This window comes from Leptopilina heterotoma, unplaced genomic scaffold (assembly GCF_015476425.1).
Source record: "Leptopilina heterotoma isolate Lh14 unplaced genomic scaffold, ASM1547642v1 Lhet_0, whole genome shotgun sequence".
NCBI lineage: Eukaryota > Metazoa > Arthropoda > Insecta > Hymenoptera > Figitidae > Leptopilina > Leptopilina heterotoma.
In genome coordinates this window covers 446387-471015 of record NW_025110811.1, presented here as the reverse complement: position 1 = coordinate 471015, position 24629 = coordinate 446387, and the positions used below count along the sequence as shown (strand labels likewise).

At 33.4% G+C, this 24629-nt stretch overlaps 1 protein-coding gene across 3 annotated transcripts in view; it reads left to right on the top strand.

Moving 5' to 3' along the window:
- Positions 1-24629, top strand: part of LOC122506901 (epidermal growth factor receptor) — a 184558-nt gene that overhangs the window by 148877 nt on the left and 11052 nt on the right. For 2 of the 3 annotated variants that reach the window (XM_043619434.1, XM_043619355.1), the window contains exon 2: positions 17631-17947. The exons of the other annotated variant lie outside the window; for it this stretch is intronic. In XM_043619434.1, coding sequence (XP_043475369.1) covers positions 17815-17947 — 133 coding nt within the window. In that variant the 5' untranslated portion in view covers positions 17631-17814. The remainder of the gene's footprint in view (positions 1-17630; positions 17948-24629) is intronic. 3 annotated transcript variants of the gene reach the window in all.

Below are 24629 nucleotides of genomic sequence, written 5' to 3'. Positions count from 1 at the left end.
ATACTCAAGTATTATTTAATATTTATAGTGACTGTACAGCAAAATTATAATATTTAAATAAAAGCAAAAATTTTTTTTTTAATTTAACAAAAAAATTTTTTAAATATAAAAAAAAAGCTGTAAGTGCTTTAAGACTGTTTTAATAGCATTAGAGAAGTAGATCGTGAACATTACATAAGCGAAGAAAACAACAACAAAAATATTGTAAACAAACTTTTTACTTTACATAGAAATCCATAATATTGTATGATTTTCGACTACGTGGGTGTTTAGGAGACTTGGAAGAAAAATCACAAGACTAATAACAAAATGGTTATATGGGATATGGAGAAAGAAAAGAAAAATGAATATTTGAAAAAAAATGTGAAAGGAAGCACCAATCGTGACGTACACATGTAGGCGTTGGTCCAGTGGGAGTCACTGCTTAGAGAACGCACGTCGAACGTGTGTTTAAACGTCGATCAGTGTATGGTGACATCATATCTTCTATGTGCTCCAAGTCAGCTGACTCCAATTTTTTTTTTTAATGGAGCGAAAAATAAATAATAAAAGTGCAAAAGTGCGCGAAAAATATTAAGTGTGACCTCTCGTGATCCGCACCTAAAGAATTGCATTGTATCCTAAATTCCCAAATCTTATTGCATCTTATTGAAACATAAAAATCGAATTATGATCTTTAGGGACAAGTACTTATCTGGTTCCACTATTTTTAGAAGTAAGTTTTTGCAAAAACTTTCTATTTTTTTTATTTTTGCTCTCATTTAATTATAATTATAATTAATTTTTTATTTATTTATAATTTTCTTGTACAGTTACTATAAATATTTAAGAATACTGTATTTCTTCCTTGGTGGGCTAGTTAGCCCTAGAAGCTTTGTAATTAAAAAAAATCATCAGTTTTACTGAATTCAACTAATTTTTGGCTTATATTCAAAATATAAAAAATTTGAAGTGTAAAAATCAGTTTTATAGGGAGAAATTTAGTAAATAGTTGCCTTATTATCCAAATTTGTTTTTTTAGTTTAGTTTTAGTTGTTAGAGTGGTTTTAGTTGTTTTAGCGAAAAATAGGCTTAAAAGAAGCCATTCTTTTAGAGTTTAAAATTTTAAATATAAAAGATCGTTCTTAGCTTCATTAAATTTTTTGTGTTATGAAATATATCCCAGGAGAATTTTTCTTTTTGAAATCGTAAAACAAATTTACAATTCAATAATCAGAATTACAATCATTGTTTTGTACCTACTTGAAAGATATGCTTCAAATGCACATGGCATTCACTTTCTGTTCTGCGAGAGAGTAATGTGTACGTGTATGCAAAAATTTATTTAGAATGCAACTGGTCAGCAAAACTGGTTACATTGTCACAAAATATATAATCCTTTTGCCATATTGTCGCATTTTTGAAATAATAATAACTCGACCCTCAACAAATTCAACCTCAAGGGTCATAAAAAAAATTCGAAGCATGATTCCTGGGGTTTAGTATCAAAATTTTTTCTTTAGACTAAAAAAAACTAATTGTGGGGTATAAATCCTATAAAGAAAATGCAAAAACTAAATTTCTTGTATTTTTTCACTCGAATGTACAGAATTTGATTTTATCAACCAAAGAGCCACCTGGCGGTGACCTTGGCGTTCGCAGATGGAGAATACCGTCTCCATATTGAATCTCAAGTTGTTCGTTAATATTCTTAATTCTTAATTCCTAATTCTATAATTCCTAATTTATAATCAGACATTAAATCGAAGAGTTCATAATTAAATCATTTAATTAAATCAGAGAGTTTGAAAACTAATATAATTTTACATCAATATGACAAATTAAAGTGAAATTTAAAAGTAAATCCTAAAGTAAATTAAAACTTGAAATCCTAAACGGATTTCAAGTTTTAATTTACTTTAGGATTTAGTTTAAAATCGAAAATTTTGAAGAAGTGAAAAAATCTTGGGGCAAAAAAATAATGTGTGCGAAAAATTTAGAATATTCCTAACCCATATGTTTGTAGATTAGCGCCATTTTAATCCAGTTTCTCTTTTCACCGCGTGTTCTTCAAACTATAAGGAAAGGTTCTTACGGCATGACACTTTTATGGCGATCTTGTTTTTTCCATCCCCTCTCCCGTTTATTTGCAAGACTATACATAGAAAACTCGTTTCCCAGCATGGACTGAAAATACACACATTTATATTGAGTTCGGGATAATTTATTGTATTTTTAAATGCATCATTTTAAATAACAGTTTCGTCATTTCATAGTGCAATGTCCGACCTTTCGGTTGCATTAAAATTAATTAAAGTTGACGGAATTTATGATGATAGAAAGTATTATTATATATTGTGCATACGCGAAGAGCTATGAAAATTGAACATATTTTTCGAATTTATAAATAGGTATTTTTAATTTAAATTAAAACACTTAATTTTTATTATCAGCTTCGAAGCGCGTTACAAAACTGCGAAAATATTAATTTAGGGAAATGATAAAAATTTATTTTTACTGGCTTCGTACTCGATACTAATAATTTTAAAAAAAAGTTGCAAAAAGTTGCTTTAAGACTGAATAAAAGTAGCAAAAAAGCTATAATTTCAAAATAAAAATTTTAATATTGTCAAAGTTTAACAACAATTAAAATTTTAAACGAAAAAATTCCGTATTTTAAATTTTAAATCAATGGTCAACATTCGTAGTTGATAAGAATTTTTTTTTTGCAAACAAGGAGAGTTGGAGCACAGGTGCGTTGATATAATAGCACTGCGGAAAACATTTTGCGATAAGAGAATAATAGAACTCGATAGCAGGGGAATAATTGCAAATTTTTAATAGTATTGCTTTGGCAGATGTATAAAAAACAACGAATTTATTATCGACAGTATTACGATTTAGTCATTTACATAATTTATAGGTATACTTTTTAATCAATTGTTAATACTGACCCATTTATTTATTCTCACTGGAAAGTCGAAACTGAACTAGATCGCAACTATTTCTTCTTCTTACATTTCTTTCTTCACCTTTTTTTCTAGTTGAAGAAAATTCTTGCGCCCCAATGTCAAAATTTCGTAAGGTACCACTTCCGGATTGCTCAAGTGACCAGTGACGATAGTTGGCCACCCGGAGCGCTGCGATCGAAAAACGCATTTAAATACCCATGACATTTAATGCCATGATATTCGCAATCAAAAATAGCTTTTAAGTTATTTTTTAGTAACTCAAGTTATTTTTAAGAACTTCTAAGTTATTTTTAGTTACTCATAAGTTACTTTTAAACAATTTATAAGTTACTCTGAATAATTTATAAGTTTTTTTAGTAACTTATAAGTAACAGCAACTTATAAGTTTTTTAACAACTTAAGTTATTTTTTAGGAACTTATAAGTTTTTTTAATGACTTAAAGCAGACATTAGTCTTTTATAGCATATTTTTATTAAAATTCTTTCAAGTTATTATAATTATTGGAATTATTGTAACGTTGCCTAATAAGCATTCCCGTAATAAGAATAGAATTGTTTTTAAATATATATCGGCAAAGTTTTTCGCGAACAAAACAAGAAAATTCCGTTACGTAGATAGAGCGAAAACGAAACCAATAATTGTCGATTATCCTTAGTTACAGAAAAGGCATCAAGATACATATACGTTTACGCAGACAATTGCAAAATACAAAAAAGGAAAAGGGTGTCTTTGAGAAGGCGGCTCCGTAGAGATTCACAAAGCAATTACCCCATTATCCAGGAATTACTCTAATACATATCTCTCCTTCTCTCTCTCTCTCTTTTTCTTTCTTTCTCTATTTTCCTCTCTCTCTATTTGTCTCTCTTTCTCTCTCTTTCCCTTCCTCTCTCTCTCTTTTTCTCTCTTCATTTTCCTCTCTCTATTTTTCTCTCCTTCTCTCTTTCCCTTTTTTCTCTATTTATAAGAGAGAGATAGGAAAAAAGAGAGAGAGGAAAAAAGAGAGAGAGTGAGTGAAGAAAGAGAGGAAGAGAGAGGGAGAGAGAAGACATCTTGCTCACTGAGATCGGCTCCTTGCCTCACAATTGTTTCTTTCCACTTGAAGTTGCTATGTGTCTCTGACGGTGCACTTGTAATGTACAATACGTCGAATAACTCTAAGAAGCATAAAGAGTGGTGAGAAAAGGTAAATGACCGGCAATATGTGTTTACAAGCGAGGGAGGCCGCATTCTTCACATTCACCTTAAAGTAATCGATTTAAAGGGGAGCGACGTATCAATGCCCACTCAATTAGCCCGGCTGGACAAAGTCGTTAAACATGGCGAGAGCCATCGACCAGGAACACTCCGATCCTTCAGCGTCTTTGATCTTCTTAGTTCTTACAAATTTCAACTCCTTGTTTTGTATTGACAATTTTTTTCCCCAGCTGATGAGAAATTACAATCGAACTTGAAAAACGAAAAAAAAGAATCAAAATTCACTTTATCCTAAGATTATAATAACCTAGATAATGGTAAGGGTCCTGATTGTCAAGTGGACAGACTAAGAAGGAAAGGTTTTTCCCCTTTCTTAGCCAATGGGATTTTTTAGTTAGTTACCACTACAGGTAACTGGTGTTTATAATTAAAATTATCAAAATAAAAATGAAAGAACGTAGAGTTTGAAGGGTTTCATAAAATTCGTATATTATGGGACATTCATGTGCCACGTGAAGATTACCAACGCTCAAACTCCACTCGCCCTAAGAGGATTAGTGTATATCAATTTTATACCCTTATTCCTTTTTATCAGTTCTTCTTTGTCTTATTTTTCTTCTTCTCTCATAATCAGAAAGATTTATACTTTCCCCTAAGTTCTGATGCGTCTAGATTTTTATTATTTTTCTTTTTTGAAAGATTAAAATATATTCGAGGCAGTAGAAATAGTATACGCCTAATGGTGCGGTCCGCTAAATGGAATAACTGTGCGAATACTGTTATTCCCGCCTTTTTCGGAGAAAATGTTTAGGTTATGTTTCGGCGAGTTTTTACTTTATTAAGGAATCGATTTTGATTCATTGAAATAAGAAACGTTCTATTGAATATTTTTGGACGACAATCATATATGATTTCCACGTTCTTTGAAACTTTATTTCACATTTTCACCAACAGAGGCGCAAATATCAGTATTTCCAGAGCTATTCCGTTTAGCGGACTGCACGATCCTCGTCCAGAATACTGACGACAAAAAAATAAGAACAAGAAACGCCATCTTATCTATTCGATTTTTCCGGAATAGTTGCAGTCTTGACATTAGAGTTTCGAGAGTTTCGAAAGAGAGACAGAGAGAGGGGGGGTACCCTAACGGGACAATTCAGAAGTTCCGAAAGAAGAGACGCATAAAAAATTGCGTTAAAGTTATTAACGTCCAAGTGGCGTGCGACGTGCACATAATTAAAACAAACAAAGGATGATCGGATGCACGTCGAATGAAAAGAGAAGGGGGCGCCCCCGGTCGTCCTTGCGAAGTGGGACCAGAAACTCGGCTATAAATATACAGTACTATATATTATATACACATGGACCGATCGTATTGCCGTGTACCCCACACACACACACTCACACACAGTTACCGGCAAACATACATTTACAGATATGGAATATACGTGTCGCGAATACGCTAGATCCGGGTCGACGAAAAGCCGTACTAGGTCGTTTATTTTCCTCTATGGCTTCGCTTGGTTCCACCATTTTGCCTTTAACTGTTACTCCTTGACTCTTACTCCTAGGTAACCTGGCTGGTGAGATGACCTTTCACATCCGCGCATACGTTTATTGTATACGTATTCCTCGAGACTTGATTTTTTACTTTTTTAGATTTATTACTCGTTTTTAGACATTTAGGTTTTTAAACTTATACTTCAGGTTTTCAAACTTTTAAGCTGTTCTGCTTTAAATTTGTACTCAAGGTTTTTAATACACCCAAACGCATAAATGTCCTTCCTGTCCTTCCGATTTGACGGAATTTTGAAAAGTCGTGTAATTTCTGTCCAAATGTTTCTTAGTTTTTATTCATGAAATAAAATTTTTAACTGCTTCCATCCTAAATATGAATAAACTTTCGTACGTCAAGAACCAAGAATATTTTATAGAAATGACACTTTTCAAAACTGTGGGAAACCGGAAGGACAGCATAAATGCATTTCGCTGTACTTGATGCGTATACTTTCCTACAAGCGCGCCTCCTGGCGGCGGAGCCTTTTTGCACTATCCGCCACCCATCTATGTATCGTTTCTTCCAGGGTGAAACAAAAATTTCCCATTAAATCGTAAAATAAAAATTTACCATCAGGTGTGAAATACATTTTTCATATAATACCTTCGAGCATTTCAGAATAGAACGAAAGGTCATAATAGAAATATAAAATTAGCTCCCAAGACCCTTTTTAGCCTATATATATAAATATGTTATGTCAATTTTTTACGATCGACTCGTAAACTTATAAATATATCGCTTGACAGTGATGAATAGTTCTGGGAAAGATTCCTTCGTCTTGTATTCTCTCAACTCCCCTATGTTGTAGAAATTAAAAGAAACTGGAATTAAAATCATTGTTTTGAAGCGTTGTGGTCCCTTTTTTCGTGAAAGTCCCCGCCCTGGAATATTTTCCCAAGCGGTACGTTCTTCTTCTTCAGGATTCCATAGAGAGAAAGAAAGAGTGAGTGAGACAAGGAAAAAAAGAGAGAGAATGAGAAAAAGAAAGAAGGAGAGAGAGAAAAATGATGGAGATGGACAGAAATTAACAGATAGAGAATTCGTCTACCTGCACACGGCCAACTTCTTGGGGATTTACTAAATTAACCGCAGCGGGACTCCCGCAACATTTTCCCTCCACTCTATCTCTCCCATTGCGCGAGATTTTGGAGGTCTTCTCTTGACCGATGACCGAGAGAATGAGAATGCTCTTTTATTTTTAATTTAAATTCCCAAGACCAAAAGAAAGAAGCATATGCGCAAAAATTCTTCGATCACTTCCCAGAGAAAAAGGAAAATTTATCGTTTTGATAAAAATTCCTTTTTTAATATTTTAATCTCAACATTTATTTCGTACCTTTTTTTATTCTATCTATGGAATTGTGAATTACTATTATTATTATTATTATTATTATTATTATTATTATAATTATTATTATGAAAGAAGAGCTACTTTTTTAAAATTAATTATCGAGCACGAAGCCTGTTATCATCAGTTAGCAAAAATTTTCTAATAAATTAAAGAATTAAATTAAAATTAAAATCCGTTAAGATTTGAATTGTTAGAAGAATTTTCGACGTTCACTGATTGGAAAATGGGGTATTTCCCGTATAAAGGTCCGTTTACAGTGCAAACTGTTCAGTTTGCATAAAGGTCCTTTTACAATGCAAACTAAAGGTCCGTTTACAGTGAAATCTGTTTAGTTTTCATTAAGGTCCGTTTACAATGCAAACTAAAGGTCCGTTTACAGTGAAATCTGTTTAGTTTTCATTAAGGTCCGTTTACAATGCAAACTAAAGGTCCGTTTACAATGAAATCTGTTTAGTTTTCATTAAGGTTCGTTTACAATGCAAACTGTTCAAACTGTTTGCATTGTAAACAGACCTTTATGCAGAAAATCCTCCATTCTGATTGGTTGAATTTCAATATTCGGTGTAATGTTACAAGTCGAAGGATATAATTCCTAAAATTTCGAAACGTATTTCTTTCCATCACCAGCATCATCATCGTCATGATGATGAAGCGTTTATTGTGGAAAAATTATGATCAGATAAATGTTAATATTGCATTCTTCTCGTTTAAGAGCTTTCCTTTTATCGCTTTTGGAGAGTCTTTTTTTTTTTTTTTTTTGATTGAAAGCAAGAGATATGGCGAGATCTTTTCTGGTTCTTTATGGCCAGTTGCGCGGCTATAATATCGAATCTCTTGTGCTCTTCTGCTACTCGGCAAAGATCTTTTCCTCCCCTCTCTTTATTTTTCTGGTGGGCTCACGACCTCGTTCATGCCAGCATTGTCTGCAATTCGTTTCAAGATGCCGCTGGCAGGGCTTTAATGAGAATTTTAATTACCCAATCTTCATGAGTTTCATGATCAATAAAACTCACTGCAGGCAGTTAGGACAGTAGTAGTGTGTCTAATAAACCGGACCATTTATTCGCTGTATGCTGGAAATACTTTCACACTTGGTAATTCATCGGCATATCCCAAAAGGAAGAAGAGAATTTTATTTATTTTTTTAGACGTTTTCTCTTTTATATTTAGTATTTTTATTGGTATTTTATTGTTATGCTGAGATTTTTACCAGCAATTTGCAAATTGTAATTTATCGGAATAGCAACTAAGGTTCTTTTGGATTTATAATAAGATCGTAATTTTTTCTTTAAATTCAACTTTTGGATTTTTTATTTTAATCATTGATATCTATTTACAGAAAATTGAATTTTTCTTACTTTATTGTTTGACGAAAAAGGTCTACATTTTTCAGGATCAATTTCAATAGCTTCATATTCAGGGGACGTTAGACCTTTAAGGTTTGTCTACAATAACGTAGAATTTCGTTAATGCCTATTAGTATTAACGAAATTCTACGTTATTGTAGACAAACCTTAAAGGTCTAACGTCCCCTGAAAGAGGGGGTTTGAGGGGACGTTAGATTAGTTTTTTTAAAGGACAGTCTGCAATAACACCACTAGTTGAAATTCTTCATCGATTTAATTCACTAACTTTTACATTACTACCGTAATTTTGAAGCCAACTTGAATATAAAATTTCCTTATCCGAACTTTTAAATTTATCCTTTAATAATGAAGCACTGCTGATTGTCATCGATTTTTCTGAAAATGTTTTTTTTAAGGACGTCTTCGCTAATCTCTCGATATAATCGGCACTTCGTGCTGCGCCACCATTATTGCATTGGCTCGTCTTGGAAAATAATTTCATGGAATTTTTTCTCATTGAATTTATTTTGCCTGTCGACTGATGATTCCGCGAGTAATCATCAATTTGTACGGCCACCATACCCCTATCAATGATCATCGATGAATTCTGCGTCTTTGCGTGGGACCCTTTATTATCAGGTTTCACGGTTGTATTCTTTCTTTCTGATCGTGCCGACATTGATGATTTTAAAACACCTGCTTTCTGGGAGAAATTACGAAATTTTAAAAAATATAGTATTCTTTTGGATAATGTAATTAAATTTTAATGATTTGTCAGTAAACATGGGGATTTATAATTAATTTTTTAAGTATACAATGCGAATTTTAAGGAGGTTCTATAACGGTCTAATTAAAGATATTTTCAAATCTATCCATATTTTTCGTTTCGTAACTTATTCAAAAACTTGTATACGTAAATAAAAAATTTTTTAATTTGCATAATAATAGATAGAACCTCTAAATTATAAAGATTTAAATTATAAATTTATAAAAATTTGAATTTTAAACCTTTGAATCATTTCCTCGCGAACTTTTCGTTCCTGAAAATATATGATTTTCCTCAAAATCATGCAATTTTAGAACCATTTTATATTCCACAAATTTTGCCTTTTCGGAAGATTCTTCAATTGACGATGTCACATCAGTGGTTGCGATCGATAAAATAGTCTTAGAAATCTTTTTCAATTTTGGATCACCAATGACTTGATTAATTTCCTTTTTCGTCTGAACTTGATTAGCCTTCACTGGATCATTTTGTAAATTACCAAATTTCTTCTCTTTAGGTGTGAAAACTTCCTTAATTGTCGCCTTAATTGGCTGTTCTTTACTTTTTCTAGTAGCAACTTTAAGACCATAATCAATTAATGTACCATCTTTTTTCTTCTCCATCGGTTTTAATTCCAATGGGATGTCTTTTTTATTATCGCGCCTTATCTTCATGTCCTTTCGCGTTGAAAAATCGTTTTTATTGTCAATTCGCAATTTTAAAGGATCCTTTGAATCAATGTTGATCGTTCTTTGCTTGCCGTGATCCATTGTGTGATAAATTTTCGACGCTTCACTTGACTCCTTAGTTGCGCTGCTGTACTTTTCTTCAGTGATCGATGAGGCGATTGTTTTTTTCGAGGACACTTCTTCGGTTGGGTTTTTCAATTTTGTTTTTAACAATGAACCAGTGGGATTTAGTGTTTTTTTGCTGATCTCCTTACAGCCAACAACGACAGGAGTAACATTGTCGTTTAACTTCTTTGCCACTTTCTGATCAATCACAGTCTTTGTCGTAGTCATCTTGTCAATTGTTCGTGACTCTTGGTTTGGTTTCATTGTTTCTATGTTGGATGAATTTTTCTTCTCAATTGTCACTGGTGGTGCTGTAATTTTCTCTTCTTTCTGTTCTTTTTGCTTTTGCAATTCGTTCTCAACTGGCAAATTCATAGTTTTCTTTTGTTTTTTTATTGTTTCATTGTCGGGATTCTTTGCTATGATGTCCTCAGTTGTAGTGTCATCAATTTTTTTCTTCCTAGCAATTGGGGATTTCTTAGATTCCTGCGATGCAACTTCCAAGTTTTTCGATACCGTCTTTTTTTCAATTGATTTCAAATCTAATTCTGATGATTTTTCTGCTACAGAAACTTCTTTTGGTGCTTTTTCATTTGATTTCAAATCCAATTCTGACGATTTTTCTGCTTTTTGTGCTAGAGAAACTACTTTTGGTACTTCTTTTGGTACTTTTTCATTTGATTTCAATTCTGATGATTTTTCCCCCTTTTGTGCTAAAGAAACTTCTTTCGTTACTTTCTGTTCCTCGAATGTTTCAATTTTGGCCGAGATCTGAAGACTTAGGGTAGAGTCGGATTTTTTTAACTTCTGAATTTTATCATCGTCATCATCGTTTTTTTTCTTATCCGAAAATAAAAAGCTAATTGGTATACGTATCTCGATTTTTTCCAAAGAATTCACGACTTTAATTGATTTATTCTCAGTGATATATTCGGAAGATGGTTTGCCATTTATTTGAAAATTGATGCAATTTAGTGAAGAAGTTGATAAACCCTCATCAACAGATTTTGAATCTTTTTTCCCCTTTTCATAATCTTTTGTTTTTGTGTTTGTATTTTCAGTTTCGAAAATTGATTTCTTTTCGCCAGTGATTTTTGAACTATGTTCAATATAATTTTTCGAAGATTCTACATTGATGATTTCAGACTTTGATGATGTCTTAAATTCTGTTCGATCCTCTTGGTCCACATTTGATGTTATCTCAGTCGGCGATGCATACGAGTCGATAACTGGTTTAAAGGATGACTCTATAGGACATTCGGCGTCAACAGCAAGTAATGGAACTGGTTTTGAATCATTGACATTCGACTGTAAAAAATGAAAAAAACTTTTAATTTACAATTCTAAATGTTCCGAAAAATAGTAAAATTGCTCTAAATTTTTAATCAAAACAAAGTAAAACAGAACTCACTTTCTTAAATGTTTTTTCTAAATTTGACTCTGAAGTAACGTAATTGTTTTGAATCATATTTTTCGTCTTGAGTTCTTTATGCGCCTTGATGACCTTATCTAACCAATCAGCTCGTGCAGTGACATTCTCGAGAACATCCTTAACGTCCAATTTAAACTCCTGCTTCTGATTAGTGTTGCTCATATTCTGTGGATTCGTCACCATGTGATCACCAGTTTTCACAATTTCCTTGTAAGTATCCGAGTCGGTGCTGTAAAAGGAATTTTGATTTCCACTTTTATTCCAAATATCAAGAACACGATTATGATCCTTTGGCGATGTTGACGATGAGTTTCTCGTATTTAAAATCGTACCACTTTTTATTTCCTTCTTTTTCATTTTTGAAAATGGTGGAATCAATGAATTGAATGGCGAATCTGTTATTGAACTACTCGATCTACCGTATGTTTGATTAAAGTCCCGCGTATAAATTGTATCAGTTTCCATTGCTCGACTATAATTCGCAATAAGTTTCGCGTAGGACCGTGCTTCCTGATTTAATAAATTTTGTTTTGAATTTTTAGTTTCCTTGGTGGATTTTTGCAGCTGTTTCTCATTGCTATCAACTCGATTGGGAATGCAATTTTTAAAACCGACAATTTGATGATGAGACACGGAAATACTATCAAGAGAATTACTTCTTTCTAATTTGGACGATTTTCTCGAACCACCATAAATTGTTTTTGTTTTATTCGACACTTTCACAATGTTACTTTCAAATTTGTCATCATTGGGTTTTGTTGATTTTAAAAATGGGTCTGACTTGACATTTTTGAGAGATTTTGATCTCAAGTATTTGTTCTTTAAAATATTTTCCCCCTGATGTATGCCTTGAGATGATTCTATATCCAAAAAAAAGGTTATTTTTCTTTTTTTATAAGTTTAAAATAATAACTGAATTAATAATTAAATTGTAAATATTTAGTTGACAAATAACTATTTAAATTAAATTAAATACTCAACTATTTATAACTTTAAATAAGAATTGTTATTCTCAAGAGAAAGAATTTAGCAAAATTAAAAAATTCCTTACTTGAATTAACGTTGCGTGAAATATGAAGACCAAAAATATTTTTTAAATTATTCATTCCGACGAATTAGAAATTAACAAAATTTTGGAAAAGAAACCAAAGTGGAATTATTTTAATCCGGACACATTGATGATTTTGAAAAGAATTCAAAGTTTAATTACACTGTTGACAAAACATTTCTTAACCAAACTGACATTTTGGTTATGAAGTGTTATGAAGTGTACGTTATAAAGTTAGCCTACATTCCGATCGTCATTGTTATTTATTTTTCTTGAGAAAAAAATAAATTATTTCCCAATATGACGTTTCACTACTGTTACGTATTCACGTCGACAATAATAAATAGAAATTTAAAAAAAGGAGAAAATACAGCACCTAACTCAAATATGGAATAAATTAAAAATAGCAAACAGATTAGGGGTAATAGTTTTGAAAGCAAGATTATAGCGTCCATACAATTGCGGTTTTAATAGAAAGTAACCTAATTATCATTTAAATTGAAAATTAATCGAGTTAAATTGAATTTGAAAAAGAATTGAATTGAAAATTTAAAAATAAAAGAAATGATATTTGTACAGCGGAAATAAAATAAATACGGATTGGATTTTTCAAAACTATATATTCCTAGGTCCCCAATCAAGATCCTACATATGTTAAGAAGCTTTTCAACGTAGATATATTTTGAATCATGTTTTTATTCAGCACGATCCAGTTCACGTGCCACGATCGATAACATCGCTGCTGTTTAAATTTCTAGAACGTGTTAAAGTAATTCTAGAGTTTCTGCCGAGTCGGTAGCCGTGTTAGTCAGGCCCTATCAAACATAAAAGTATCATCAACATGAAATCAAACTCAAGGAGGAGCATTTTTTTTTAAATTGCTCATACTATTAAATTCTTTCAATGCCTGTCACTCTCTTCTTTATTCATCTCAGCTTCAACCTTTACGTTCACTATAATAGACATTATGCAACCTCATGCAAGAAGATGTTCTTCACGAGCCACAAAAGTGCCTTCATTTACTCTCTTGAAAACTGAAAGTAACGGCTTTATATAGCACCTTCTAGGAAGAAAAAAAATTCTTAAATGAAAAGTCACTTAAACTGCAACTGGAACATTAAAAAATTCTTCTCTTTTTTAAAAATACTTTCTGGAATTAATTTCAACTTTTAATTTCTATAATAGAATTCTCGAAAGTTAATTTTTCCTTTAGTCTCCCTCTGAGGGAACTATAAACGACCTTTTGTTTTATGGGTCTGCGCGGGGGAAAAAGAAAAGAATACATAAAAATGTAGTCGAACAGAATTCTTGGATCGAGTTTTATGTTTGAAGAATTCCGGAGCGGAGCGTTTAGGAAACTTGGACGTTTGATCGACGAGGTATTCCGAAAGGTTACACCGTGAGGCCAGATTATATACCCGCACAAATAGTAAACGCTAGAGAGAGAGAGAGAGAGAGAGAGAGAGAGAAAGTCTATGCGAAATACAAGTCCTAGTGGTCACGATTTCAAGACGTACGAGAGTAGTCTGACCTCGAGGATAAATTGTTTCGAGTTCTTAAATTCCGAAGCAAGCAGTGTACCAAGGTTTGTGTACATGTGGTACTAAAACAAGAAAGATGATCGTGAAACAATACAACTAACCGCGAAGTTTTTTCACTCTCCTAAAGTGGATTTTATTGTCAAACATTTAAAAATTTTTTTAACACTTTTGCCGCTTAGGATGGAATTCTAACAAAGACTAGGAATGCAATTTGTAAAGTACTATTCACATACGGGATGTTTTTTAATAACTAAAGATGTAAAGTGGCTTTGCAGAGTCAAGTGACTAAATTTGTTACGTTCAGTTTAAACAAGAATTTTTTCGTGGAGGAAATTTTTGTTACGTTCAGTTTAAGCAATAACTTTTTTATGAAGACAGACATTTTTTGAACCCTTGCCAGTCCTAGGAGATCCCTTCTCTTCTGCGAAGACCCAGGACCAAGCAAAGGCCAAATTTTTCTTTCGTTTGTTACGTTCAGTTTAAGCAACTATTTTTCTATGCAGACAAAAATTATTTGAACTCAAGCTTGTCCTAGAAGATCCTTTCTCTTCTGCGAAGACCTAGGATAAGCAAAGACCAAATTTTTCTTCTATTTGTTACGTTCAGTTTAAACAACAATTTCCATAAAGATGAAGATTCATTGAACCTAAGCCAGTCCTGGGAGATCCCTTCTCTTCTGCGAAGACCCAGGACTTAGCAAAGGTCAAATGTCTTCTACTCTTACCCTCTTAGCATCTGCAAATCCTACGATCAACCTGTGAACAAAAATCCATTAATTATTAATACAGAGATAATAAAAATTTCAATATTAATATGACTGTGATATGAAGTAAAAGGTGTTTTAACTTTCAGTTTCGATTGCAAGTTTTGCGATCAAAAACAAAATATCATTACGGTTAAGATGTCCAGTCATGCGATGCCGAACAGTAACACGTGACGTGGGTCCGTGTGACACATAAAATTAAGTGTCATATATGAGCAACTGGAAAGTGAGTCGCATTTAACTCGACTGGGTGGTTCGGTTAGTTAAGCAAAACTTCTTTTTTTTGTCCAATGTGATCGCGACGATTTTGTCGTGTTCTAGATCCAGCCTTTTCCTTTCAAAGGGTCAAGACATCAGAACTACTCTCCAGATTGGGAATGAGCTGATGTTCAAATGCACTCCGATTCATCAAAATCTCTGTCACGTACTGCTTTACCGTTAACCGTCTGCCTTGTCTCTTGATTATTCTTCATCTGCTTTCTTGTTTGATTCTTCATTATAAATTCGATCATCATATTGTTACTTTGATGATTGGTTTATGGAATATTTGTTTTTGGTGTCTAATATTGTTTTTTTGATTTGTTTTAATTGTCCTTTTTTTGGCGATTCTAAATTTGCGGTAGGAAAAAGAAAAATAAATAAAGAGAAGGTTGATAACCGAAAAAGTCGAGCGACACGGATTCGATGTTGTAGCATTTTAAGGAAACAATCAGCAGGTTGTTGCTCGAACAAGGATATGAATGTATAAGGAGTGCAGTTAACACGGAGGACCGCCGTGTCTCCAACTTTTTGCTTTGGGGTCCGCACTCAAAAGACGCCGCTTATACTACAAACTACTTGCAGCAGTCGTGAGAAGGCGAAGGAGGACCAGAAAAAGAGTAAGAGGACAAAAATGGTTGGGGAAAGAGGATGCGCGGCCTCTGCCTCAGGATCGTGTCGATAAATACGACCGATGTCGTCGTACAGGAGAGAGAGACTCTTTTTTTTATTATTATTTTGCAAAGTTTCTCTTGGTATTCATGGCACTTCGTAGTCTCATCCACAATCCTCTGTGGTTCTTTCTTCGCAAAAGTCCATAGGAAATTCCTCGTTTCTTGCCCAAGACAAAGTTCTTCTTCTTCTTCTTTTCTGTCCTCCATTCTTGTCCCTGTCTTTAAATTATTGTTTCCACAGTGACTGATAAATTTTATCCCTCTCTACATTTCAAGTAAAATTATTGACGAAAAACGGTTGTTAAGGTACTTAAAGTTTCTTCTTAATCGTTTGCGTATAAAAGTACCGTTTTTTTATTAGTCCCGAAATCTGTACTGTTGACAACTTTCAATCTAATTATAGAAATAAGTAGACTAATTTATTTTTTTTAATTTTCAATTAACATAAAAGGTGGCGCCACTCGCTTTCAGTTTGCGTTAATCGCGTCATCCGGAACGGAATGTCAAGAAACCGGTTCTTAACTGAGTACTTGGTTCCACTTGACAAATTTTTGACGAATCGATCGTGTACAATTGATCACCTAACTCACGTATGCATACGTGCAAAACGACTCCACTCCATAAGGAAGATCAAAACAAATTTGAAACGATCAAAGAAATAAATTCCCTCATCTGTTATTCTTGAGAACAAATACACTTATTAAAATGCAATAAAAAGGGAATAAACGAAAAAAGTCGTCAATTCTCAAGAATGAGAAAATTTGCGACAATTATCAATATTTCGGGTTGATTAATAATTGATGGATTCACTTTAATAAAACAGAACTAAAAAAACGCTTTGAAAAAGATTTTTCCTGTTAAGAAAGATTTTAATAAATCTCATTAATTGAAAATTCAGAGTCGTCACGTAAATAAGTGTTATAATTAATAGCGGTACACGGAATTAACTAAAAAGAAATATAACCAGACGACTGTGGCAGTACGGTAGCTGCAATTCCCTCTCACGCGACAAGGATACTTATTTATATCTATCCAGCCAATAAATTATACAAGACTTTTTAATTCTTAATTACATGCAAAATGGTTCATAAAATTTCTGTTACGTTCAGTTTAAACAAGAATTTTTTATGGGGGCAAAGATTATTTGAACCGAAGCTTGTCCTAGGAGATCCCTTCTCTTCTGCGAAGACCCAGGACATAGCAAAGGTCAAATATCTTCTCCTTTCCGTATCCTCTCAGCATCTGCACTTTGGACGATCCACCTGTGAACAAAAACTCATCAATTATTAATATCCCATAAAGAAAAATTTTAAAAATTTAAAATTACCTTCAGCTGTACATCCTTCTGCGGAGAATTTCATTTTTAATGAAATCGGTCCAATGTTGATCTAAAAAAGAAATTCGAAAGTTTATTAATAAAATAAAATTCAATGACATACTATTGGTATCATGTTACAAGTTGATCTGACCAAAAATAAAAAGTAAAGGAAGAAGATTTCTGGACAGCGAGGTAGTGCGAAAGAACAGAGAAGAATTTGCGAACCTCGAGAGTGCCTGCGGAGACCACGAACACAAAACAAGAGAGACAGAGGGGTCTTTTTGAGGAGAAGAGCCGACGTAACTCGACACCTGCTGTTCACAGCATTGTTTTCATCCCTCTCACACACGTCTTTTATTTCATTGCCTTTTTTTTCCTCCTCTCGCAGACATAAAGAAACAGCAAAAGTACCTGCCAATAATCTTGACACGCGTTGCTACATGAGTAACTATAGCATCTACAAACGAAAATTTTGCTTTAATATTAAATTATTTTAATAAATTTAACATCCCCTCTCAATTTTGAAATAATTTAAATATTTTTAAATTTTAATTTAAATAATAATTTTTTGTTATTGTGTACTTATTTAAAATTTTTAATCATGTACTAAATATTTGTTTTCGTTTATGTTACAGGATTAGGAGAATTGACTGAAAATGTGTTGCGATCGGTGAATCGAGCGAAATGGCAGCAACAAAAGGAAATTCATTCGGCTTTGACAAACGCGAAAAGTCGAATTTTAAACGATCTTCTGAGCAACAAATTTTTAGGTTTCATTCGACAAAACCAATGGGTTCTTGGAGGGCATGAGCGCTCATCATGTTCAGCAATCGACACGGTCTACAAGTGCCGTCGACCATTTACTTTTTTGGCTTGACGTTCCTTCTGCTAGTGATTGTCGACAGCCACAATGTGTCAGCTGACGGAAATTCCGAATTCGTCAAAGGCAAAAGTGAGAATACATTTTTTTATTCTTGTAATCTAATTCAAAAATTGATAATTTTAAAAAATCGACTAGATTTTTACACGATTTTTCATTTAGATTAAAAGAATAGTCTACATTATTTTATCTACATATTCATCACATTGGGAACATCGGTATTTTAATTTGAATATTTGAAAAATTAATTTTTTTCCCTTTCAGAAATTTTTGTGTTTGAAATTCAACATTTAAACAGTATTAGCGTCTAAAATTTGAAAGGACAAACTGTGTTAAAAAAAAACTTAAAAAATCTCTCCTTACGGTTAAAACCTGTTCGAGTGGGCGTTAGATGTCTTAACATAGATGAATCCTTCTTCGCTTTACTAGAAAGCGTCTTCTCATTCTTTTTCTATGTGGAACACTTTTTTTCAATCCATATAAAAACTCGAGAATTGAGAATTTAATAATTCTCATTAATAATAAAATAAATAATTATAATCATTATCGAGAGAATTAATAAATACGCGTTACTTTCTAACAAATAGAGCGAAGAATTTTTTTCCTCGGCTTTATAATCTATTTTATTTTAAGTTCTTACTCTCTAATGTCTTTTTTTTGTTCTCTAATGTTTAATGTAATGAAAAAAGAGTTAATGTCGCAAGTCGGATTTAAAACAGGTAAAACCGGTACGAGAGTGCACTGTCAAAAATTATAATGCGTGAAGGAATTGAGGTGCGTTAAAAACATAAATTAAAGAACTAGAACCTCTTTACTTTGGAGAGGAGATTTCGTTTTTTTGATAACCACCCAGGAATTCTTCCTGAACGTTGAGTGCATCTCAGATATACTGGATTGCATTATTGAATATTATGTATAAAAGGCAAAGTGGGCTTCGTATAAAAGTTGCCATTAAATTGATAAGGTTTTCTTGGCTACTTAATAGCCATTAAGAAAGGTTCAAGTTGTATCTTTACAACGCCACCTTATCCAAAGTAAAATATATTTTTTTAATCCAATAAGAGAATATGCAATCGTTCTTGAATTATCTGCCGACAGATTTCTCATAAACAAATGAAGAGGATTTTTTTAATTTTTAGCAAACATTTTTAAAGGGAATCTAATAAGAGGGTTACACTTTTGGGAAATTATTTAATAGGGATTTTGTTACGTTCAGTTTAAGCAATAATTTTTCTATGCAGACAAAAATTATTGAAATCTAAGTCAGTCCTAGAAGATCCCTTCTCTTCTGCGAAGACCCAGGACCAAGCAAAGGTCAAATTTTACTTTTGTTTGTTACGTTCAGTTTAAACAACTCTTCTAATCAAGGAAAAGGTTATTTGAACCTAAGCTTGTCCTAGGAGATCCCTTCTCTTCTGCGAAGACCCAGGACCAAGCAAAGGCCAAATTTTTCTTTCGTTTATTACGTTCAGTTTAAACAAGAATTTTTTATGGGGGCAAAGATTATTTGAACCGAAGCTTGTCCTAGGAGATCCCTTCTCTTCTGCGAAGACCCAGGACATAGCAAAGGTCAAATTTTTCTTTAGTTTGTTACGTTCAGTTTAAGCAACTATTTTTCTATGCAGACAAAAATTATTTGAACCTAAGCTTGTCCTAGGAGATCCCTTCTCTTCTGCGAAGACCCAGGACCAAGCAAAGGTCAAATTTTACTTTTGTTTGTTACGTTCAGTTTAAACAACTCTTCTAATCAAGGAAAAGATTATTTAAACCTAAGCCAGTCCTAGGAGATCCCTTCTCTTCTGCGAAGACCCCCTCACAGCACCGGGATATTCAAGATATCCCAGAGACGTCCTGGGGATATCGATTTGTTTTCGGAAGTTTGGATATCTCTGGGATATCCTATGGACGTCCATGGATATCCAGAGGATATTCCAGGGATATCCAAACTTCCGAAAACAAATCGATATCCCCAGGACGTCTCTGGAATATCCTGAATATCCCGATGCTGTGAGGGCAGGACCAACAAAGGTCAAATATTTCTTTTGCTTCCTTCTCCCTTTCTACTCCTGCAGTCAACCTGTGAACAAAAATTGTTATTAATTAATAGTAGATTAATATATTCTTACTAGAGAAATTATATTTCAAAACCGGAGTACAGCATTAGTACATTGAATAAAATAGTTTTCTTCTCCCTTTGTTTCAACAAATTTTGAACTTGTTTTAAAATTCCAAAAATTTTTCCAACAATCAATTACCGTGAAATTTTCGAGAATCAAAAACATCAGGCATGTACTAATCGTCGTGAATGTTAGCATTCCGGGTGGTATTTTGCGATGGTAGACACGCACATACGCACACATACCTCAAGTTGACAATCTGGTATCGCTTATTTTAATGCTGATCCCATGGAGAGTAAATAAAGTGGGTAAATACTAAAGCACATAATAATGTCGCTGTGTCTTCTCCAGGGCGATGGTAGGGAAGGAGACCTTTTAACAGGTAGTTGAAGATCTTCTGGTCGTTTCTGTCAAATGATCGATGTCACGAAGATTCTTCGAGTTCTCTTGATATACCAATGTCTTATACATAAATACAGAAACAAAAGTTGAACGTCAGCTGATGCCTTAATTGAGCGCTCGGAATATCGACGAGATTCAGAGACGAATTGAGTCGTTGAATTATCCGACGGGGGTGCTTTTTTGCGTCGATGAAATATGACCGCTCAATATTCTTTGACGATATTTATGTACTGTTGCCAGACTTTCCAGTTGTATATACAATATATACTTACAGGCAGAGTCATTGACGACAGGACCCGCAGGACGAGAGAAAGAATCGGAACCGTCCACAAAGCGAACATAGATTATCCCAACAACATTGAAACCCGTTCTCTTCCAAAATAAAAATTCATCTTTCGAATTGCACTCTCAATGTACATATGGATCTTTTATTGATATCTGTTTAGCTCTCGAAAAAATTTCGGCCTCTTTCAGTCGCCATGCCAATGAAAAAGAAATTATTTTTAATTTCGCCCATCATGATAAATGTAAAATATATTTTATTTAAATCGAACCAAAATAGATTTTGGATTTTTTATGTTGATGCTAATAACGGAGTACAGAATGTTAACAAAAACATCCCTCTGGAGGAAATTCGCGAAAACTAATAATGACGGGAATTTGAAAATTGCGAAAATACAAATAGGAATAAAAATAAAACGAAGAATATTATTTTCAATGAGAAAATTTATATTGTTATATTTTCTCATTCGAAACGAACTAAAGGGCAGATGGTTTTACACCGAAGGCGTGGGATCTTCAATTCTTAACCTTTTGCGATAAAAATCACTTCCACTTTTCGTTCGATAAAATTTCCATATTTTTTCGTTTTCTATAACGTTGAATAGAGATCAATCTTCGGAAAAATTTTCCAAGTCCGGAAGTGCCTCTATTGATGAATAAGAGTTAAATTTTGTCTCTATTGAATAGTTTCCATAAAACATTTTATATTTATAAATTTTCCTATTTTTATTAAAAAATACGAAATTATTATTTTGCAACTTAAAAATTAAAATGTAATTTTAAAAATTGCAAATGTAAAAAATCCAATTTCTTTAGGGTAAAATTTTATGTTCTTTTTTTGGAAGAAAATAAATAATATACTGCTTTTGATACAGGAAAATGATGAAGAACATTCGATGAATCTTTTCCAACACAATAGAATTCCTCTCGGCAGCTGACTTTTCTACCTGATGTGTATGAAATGCGAACAGATTAGATTCTTCTTCATGAGTTTCTTTGTTATTCACCGGCACCCCCTCTTCTTTCTAACCAACAAGTTCTTCACTTGCGTGGAAAAAACTTCAAAAAAGAATAAAAAAAATACAGTTAAAAAATTATTTTCCAGACATTGAGATGGTTTATAGCTCGTTTTTATGGCTATTTATCACGAGTGGTGCGCTATTTATTGCCCTCCTTGAGGAAAAAAAATGTTCAAGGTTAAAACTAATAAGTAATAATAAAACTGGAAGGAATTTATTTTCTTGATATTTCTTCCTATTTCTCCTCTGAATGTTCGTTTCTAATGGAAAATTAATGAAATGAATAAAATTAATGTCGATTTTTTTAACACGAAGGGTGAGGTTAACAAGATTATTTGACAACGCCTTTTCCATCTTTGAAACCTGATGCGAGGATCCCCTTTGTTTCTTCAGTTTGGATGTTCAACGTTCGACGATGCATCGCGTTCAAGGCCACTTTCACAAGAGGTCGAATGCAGGTCATGATTTTTTTATTAATCCTTTAGGATCTCTTATACTCCAACACCCACAATGCGAGATCAATCGATTATCGATGACCTCGAATCAATTTGTAAATGGATTTATTTAATATTTTATAGAAAACCTAACAGAAATGGAAACAGTAATTCTAAAATAATTAGGATATTCTAAGAACTTCTTAATATCCTACGGATACCAGGAGAGTCGACTATCATCAATTTTCAAATATCCAATAATATTCTGAATATCCTGACGCTCTTCGGGAATATAAAATATTGAAGAAATTCTTCTCATAACTGAAAGTACTAAATTTGAATATATTTTTTCTCTGCTCGAAAGTTCTGAAATTACGAACCCGCGGAGAAGTTCATGTGCCCTCATCAGACGTGTGGTTCAGCCTCTGCTGGCTGCTGAGGTTGCAGAGGTGAGATCCGAGAGTGTTGGAGCAAAAGAGAAAGGATAAATGGTGGTTAGAGTCGAATATATAGAGGGTGAAGAATGAAGGAAAATGAGAAGGAGAAAGAAAAGAGGAGGGAGAGAGAAAGAGAGAGAGTGAGTGAGGGAGAGAAGAAGATAAGAAACACGAGAAGAGAGGAGAATTCTTTCAGGATCAACTGAGCGAGAGAAGCGAATGCCCTTAGCTTCTGGTCTGAGCAAGAAGAAAGAACAAAGCACATTCCAAGTACATACCTTCGTTTGTTCCTTGTCCGCACTAGTCCTCAGTTAGTTTAATTCATCATTACTCATTATTTCTTCACCTCGGCGATGATGAATGTCGACTGAAAGACCGCGCACTCAAAAAAACAAGTTACTTCACGAAAAAAAATTTTCCAAGCAGAATTTGAAGTACTTTTAAAGGAATTGTTATTATAAATACCTTAATAGTATACATTGCATAAATTGCAACAATCCTAAAATTCTCTGTACTTTTTAGAAATACATCTGTGTCCAGATAGCACGTAATCTTGCTGTAAGCTTGCCGTGGAAGCTTACACGGCAAGCCTCCTATGAGTGAGAATTGACAAGGCGAAGGCCAATTTTTTCTTGCGTTTGTTACGTTCAGTTTAAACAACTATTTTTCTATGCAGACAAAAATTATTTAAACCTAAGCCAGTCCTAGGAGATCCCTTCTCTTCTGCGAAGACCCAGGACCAGGCAAAGGTCAATTTTTTGTTTGTTTGTTTGTTAGGTTCAGTTTAAGCAACTACTTTTTTAGGGAGAAAAGACTATTTGAACCTGAGCTTGTCCTAGGAGATCCCTTCTCTTCTGCGAAGACCCAGGACAAGGCAAAGGACAAATTGTTTGTTACGTGCAGTTTAAACAACTATTTTTTTAAGGAGACAAAAATTATTTGAACCTAAGTGAGTCCTAGGAGATCCCTTCTCTTCTGCGAAGACCCAGGACCAAGCAAAGGTCAAATTTTACTTTTGTTTGTTACGTTCAGTTTGAACAACAATTTTAATCAAGGAAAAGATTATTTAAACCTAAGCCAGTCCTAGGAGATCCCTTCTCTTCTCCGAACATTCAGGACCATGCAAAGGCTAAATATTCTTTTTTTTGTTACGTTCAGTTTAAGCAACTACTTTTTTATGAAGAAAAGACTATCTGAACCCTAGTTTGTCCTAGGAGATCCCTTCTCTTCTGCGAAGACCCAGGACAACGCAAAGGTCAAATTTTTCTTTTTTTTCTTACTTTCAGTGTAAACAACAATTTTAATCAAGGAAAAGATTATTTAAACCTAAGCCAGTCCTAGGAGATCCCTTCTCTTCTGCGAAGACCCAGGACCACGCGAAGGCTAAATATTCTTTTTTTTGTTACGTTCAGTTTAAGCAACTATTTTTTTATGAAGAAAAGACTATCTGAACCCAAGTTTGTCCTAGGAGATCCCTTCTCTTCTGCGAAGACCCAGGACAACGCAAAGGTCAAATTTTTCTTTTTTTTCTTACTTTCAGTGTAAACAATTTTTTAAAGTCTTTGAAGCTAGCAAAACTTGCATGGCAAGCTTGCTTCAAGATTACGTGCCATCTAAGGCTACTATTACGTTCCTCATATTGAAAATAATGACAAAATATCAGAAAACATTAAAGCAGACATTATTAATGTTACTGATTAGAATAATTCTATCTCTTGCATGCTGTGAGATCAAAATGAAACATTATGATAATTACAGACAGAGGAAAATTCAATTTATCAAACATTCTTTAACTTATTACAAGGTCGCATAGCTTCTTACTTGAGAAGAATGCAACTTTCTCTGATGAAGAGGTGGAAAATTTATTTTACTAACAACATTCTTCTGATGTCATATTCTAACAATCTTCGCCTCAATCTTATAAAAATATCTTCACTTTATAAAATTGCAATACGCTAAATTTGCATCCACTTTTCGCCTATTAAAAAATTGCTATAAGCAATTTGTTTTTATGTTATAAAAATTCGTATGTTATTCAATAGATACCCTCGTGGTTGAAAAAC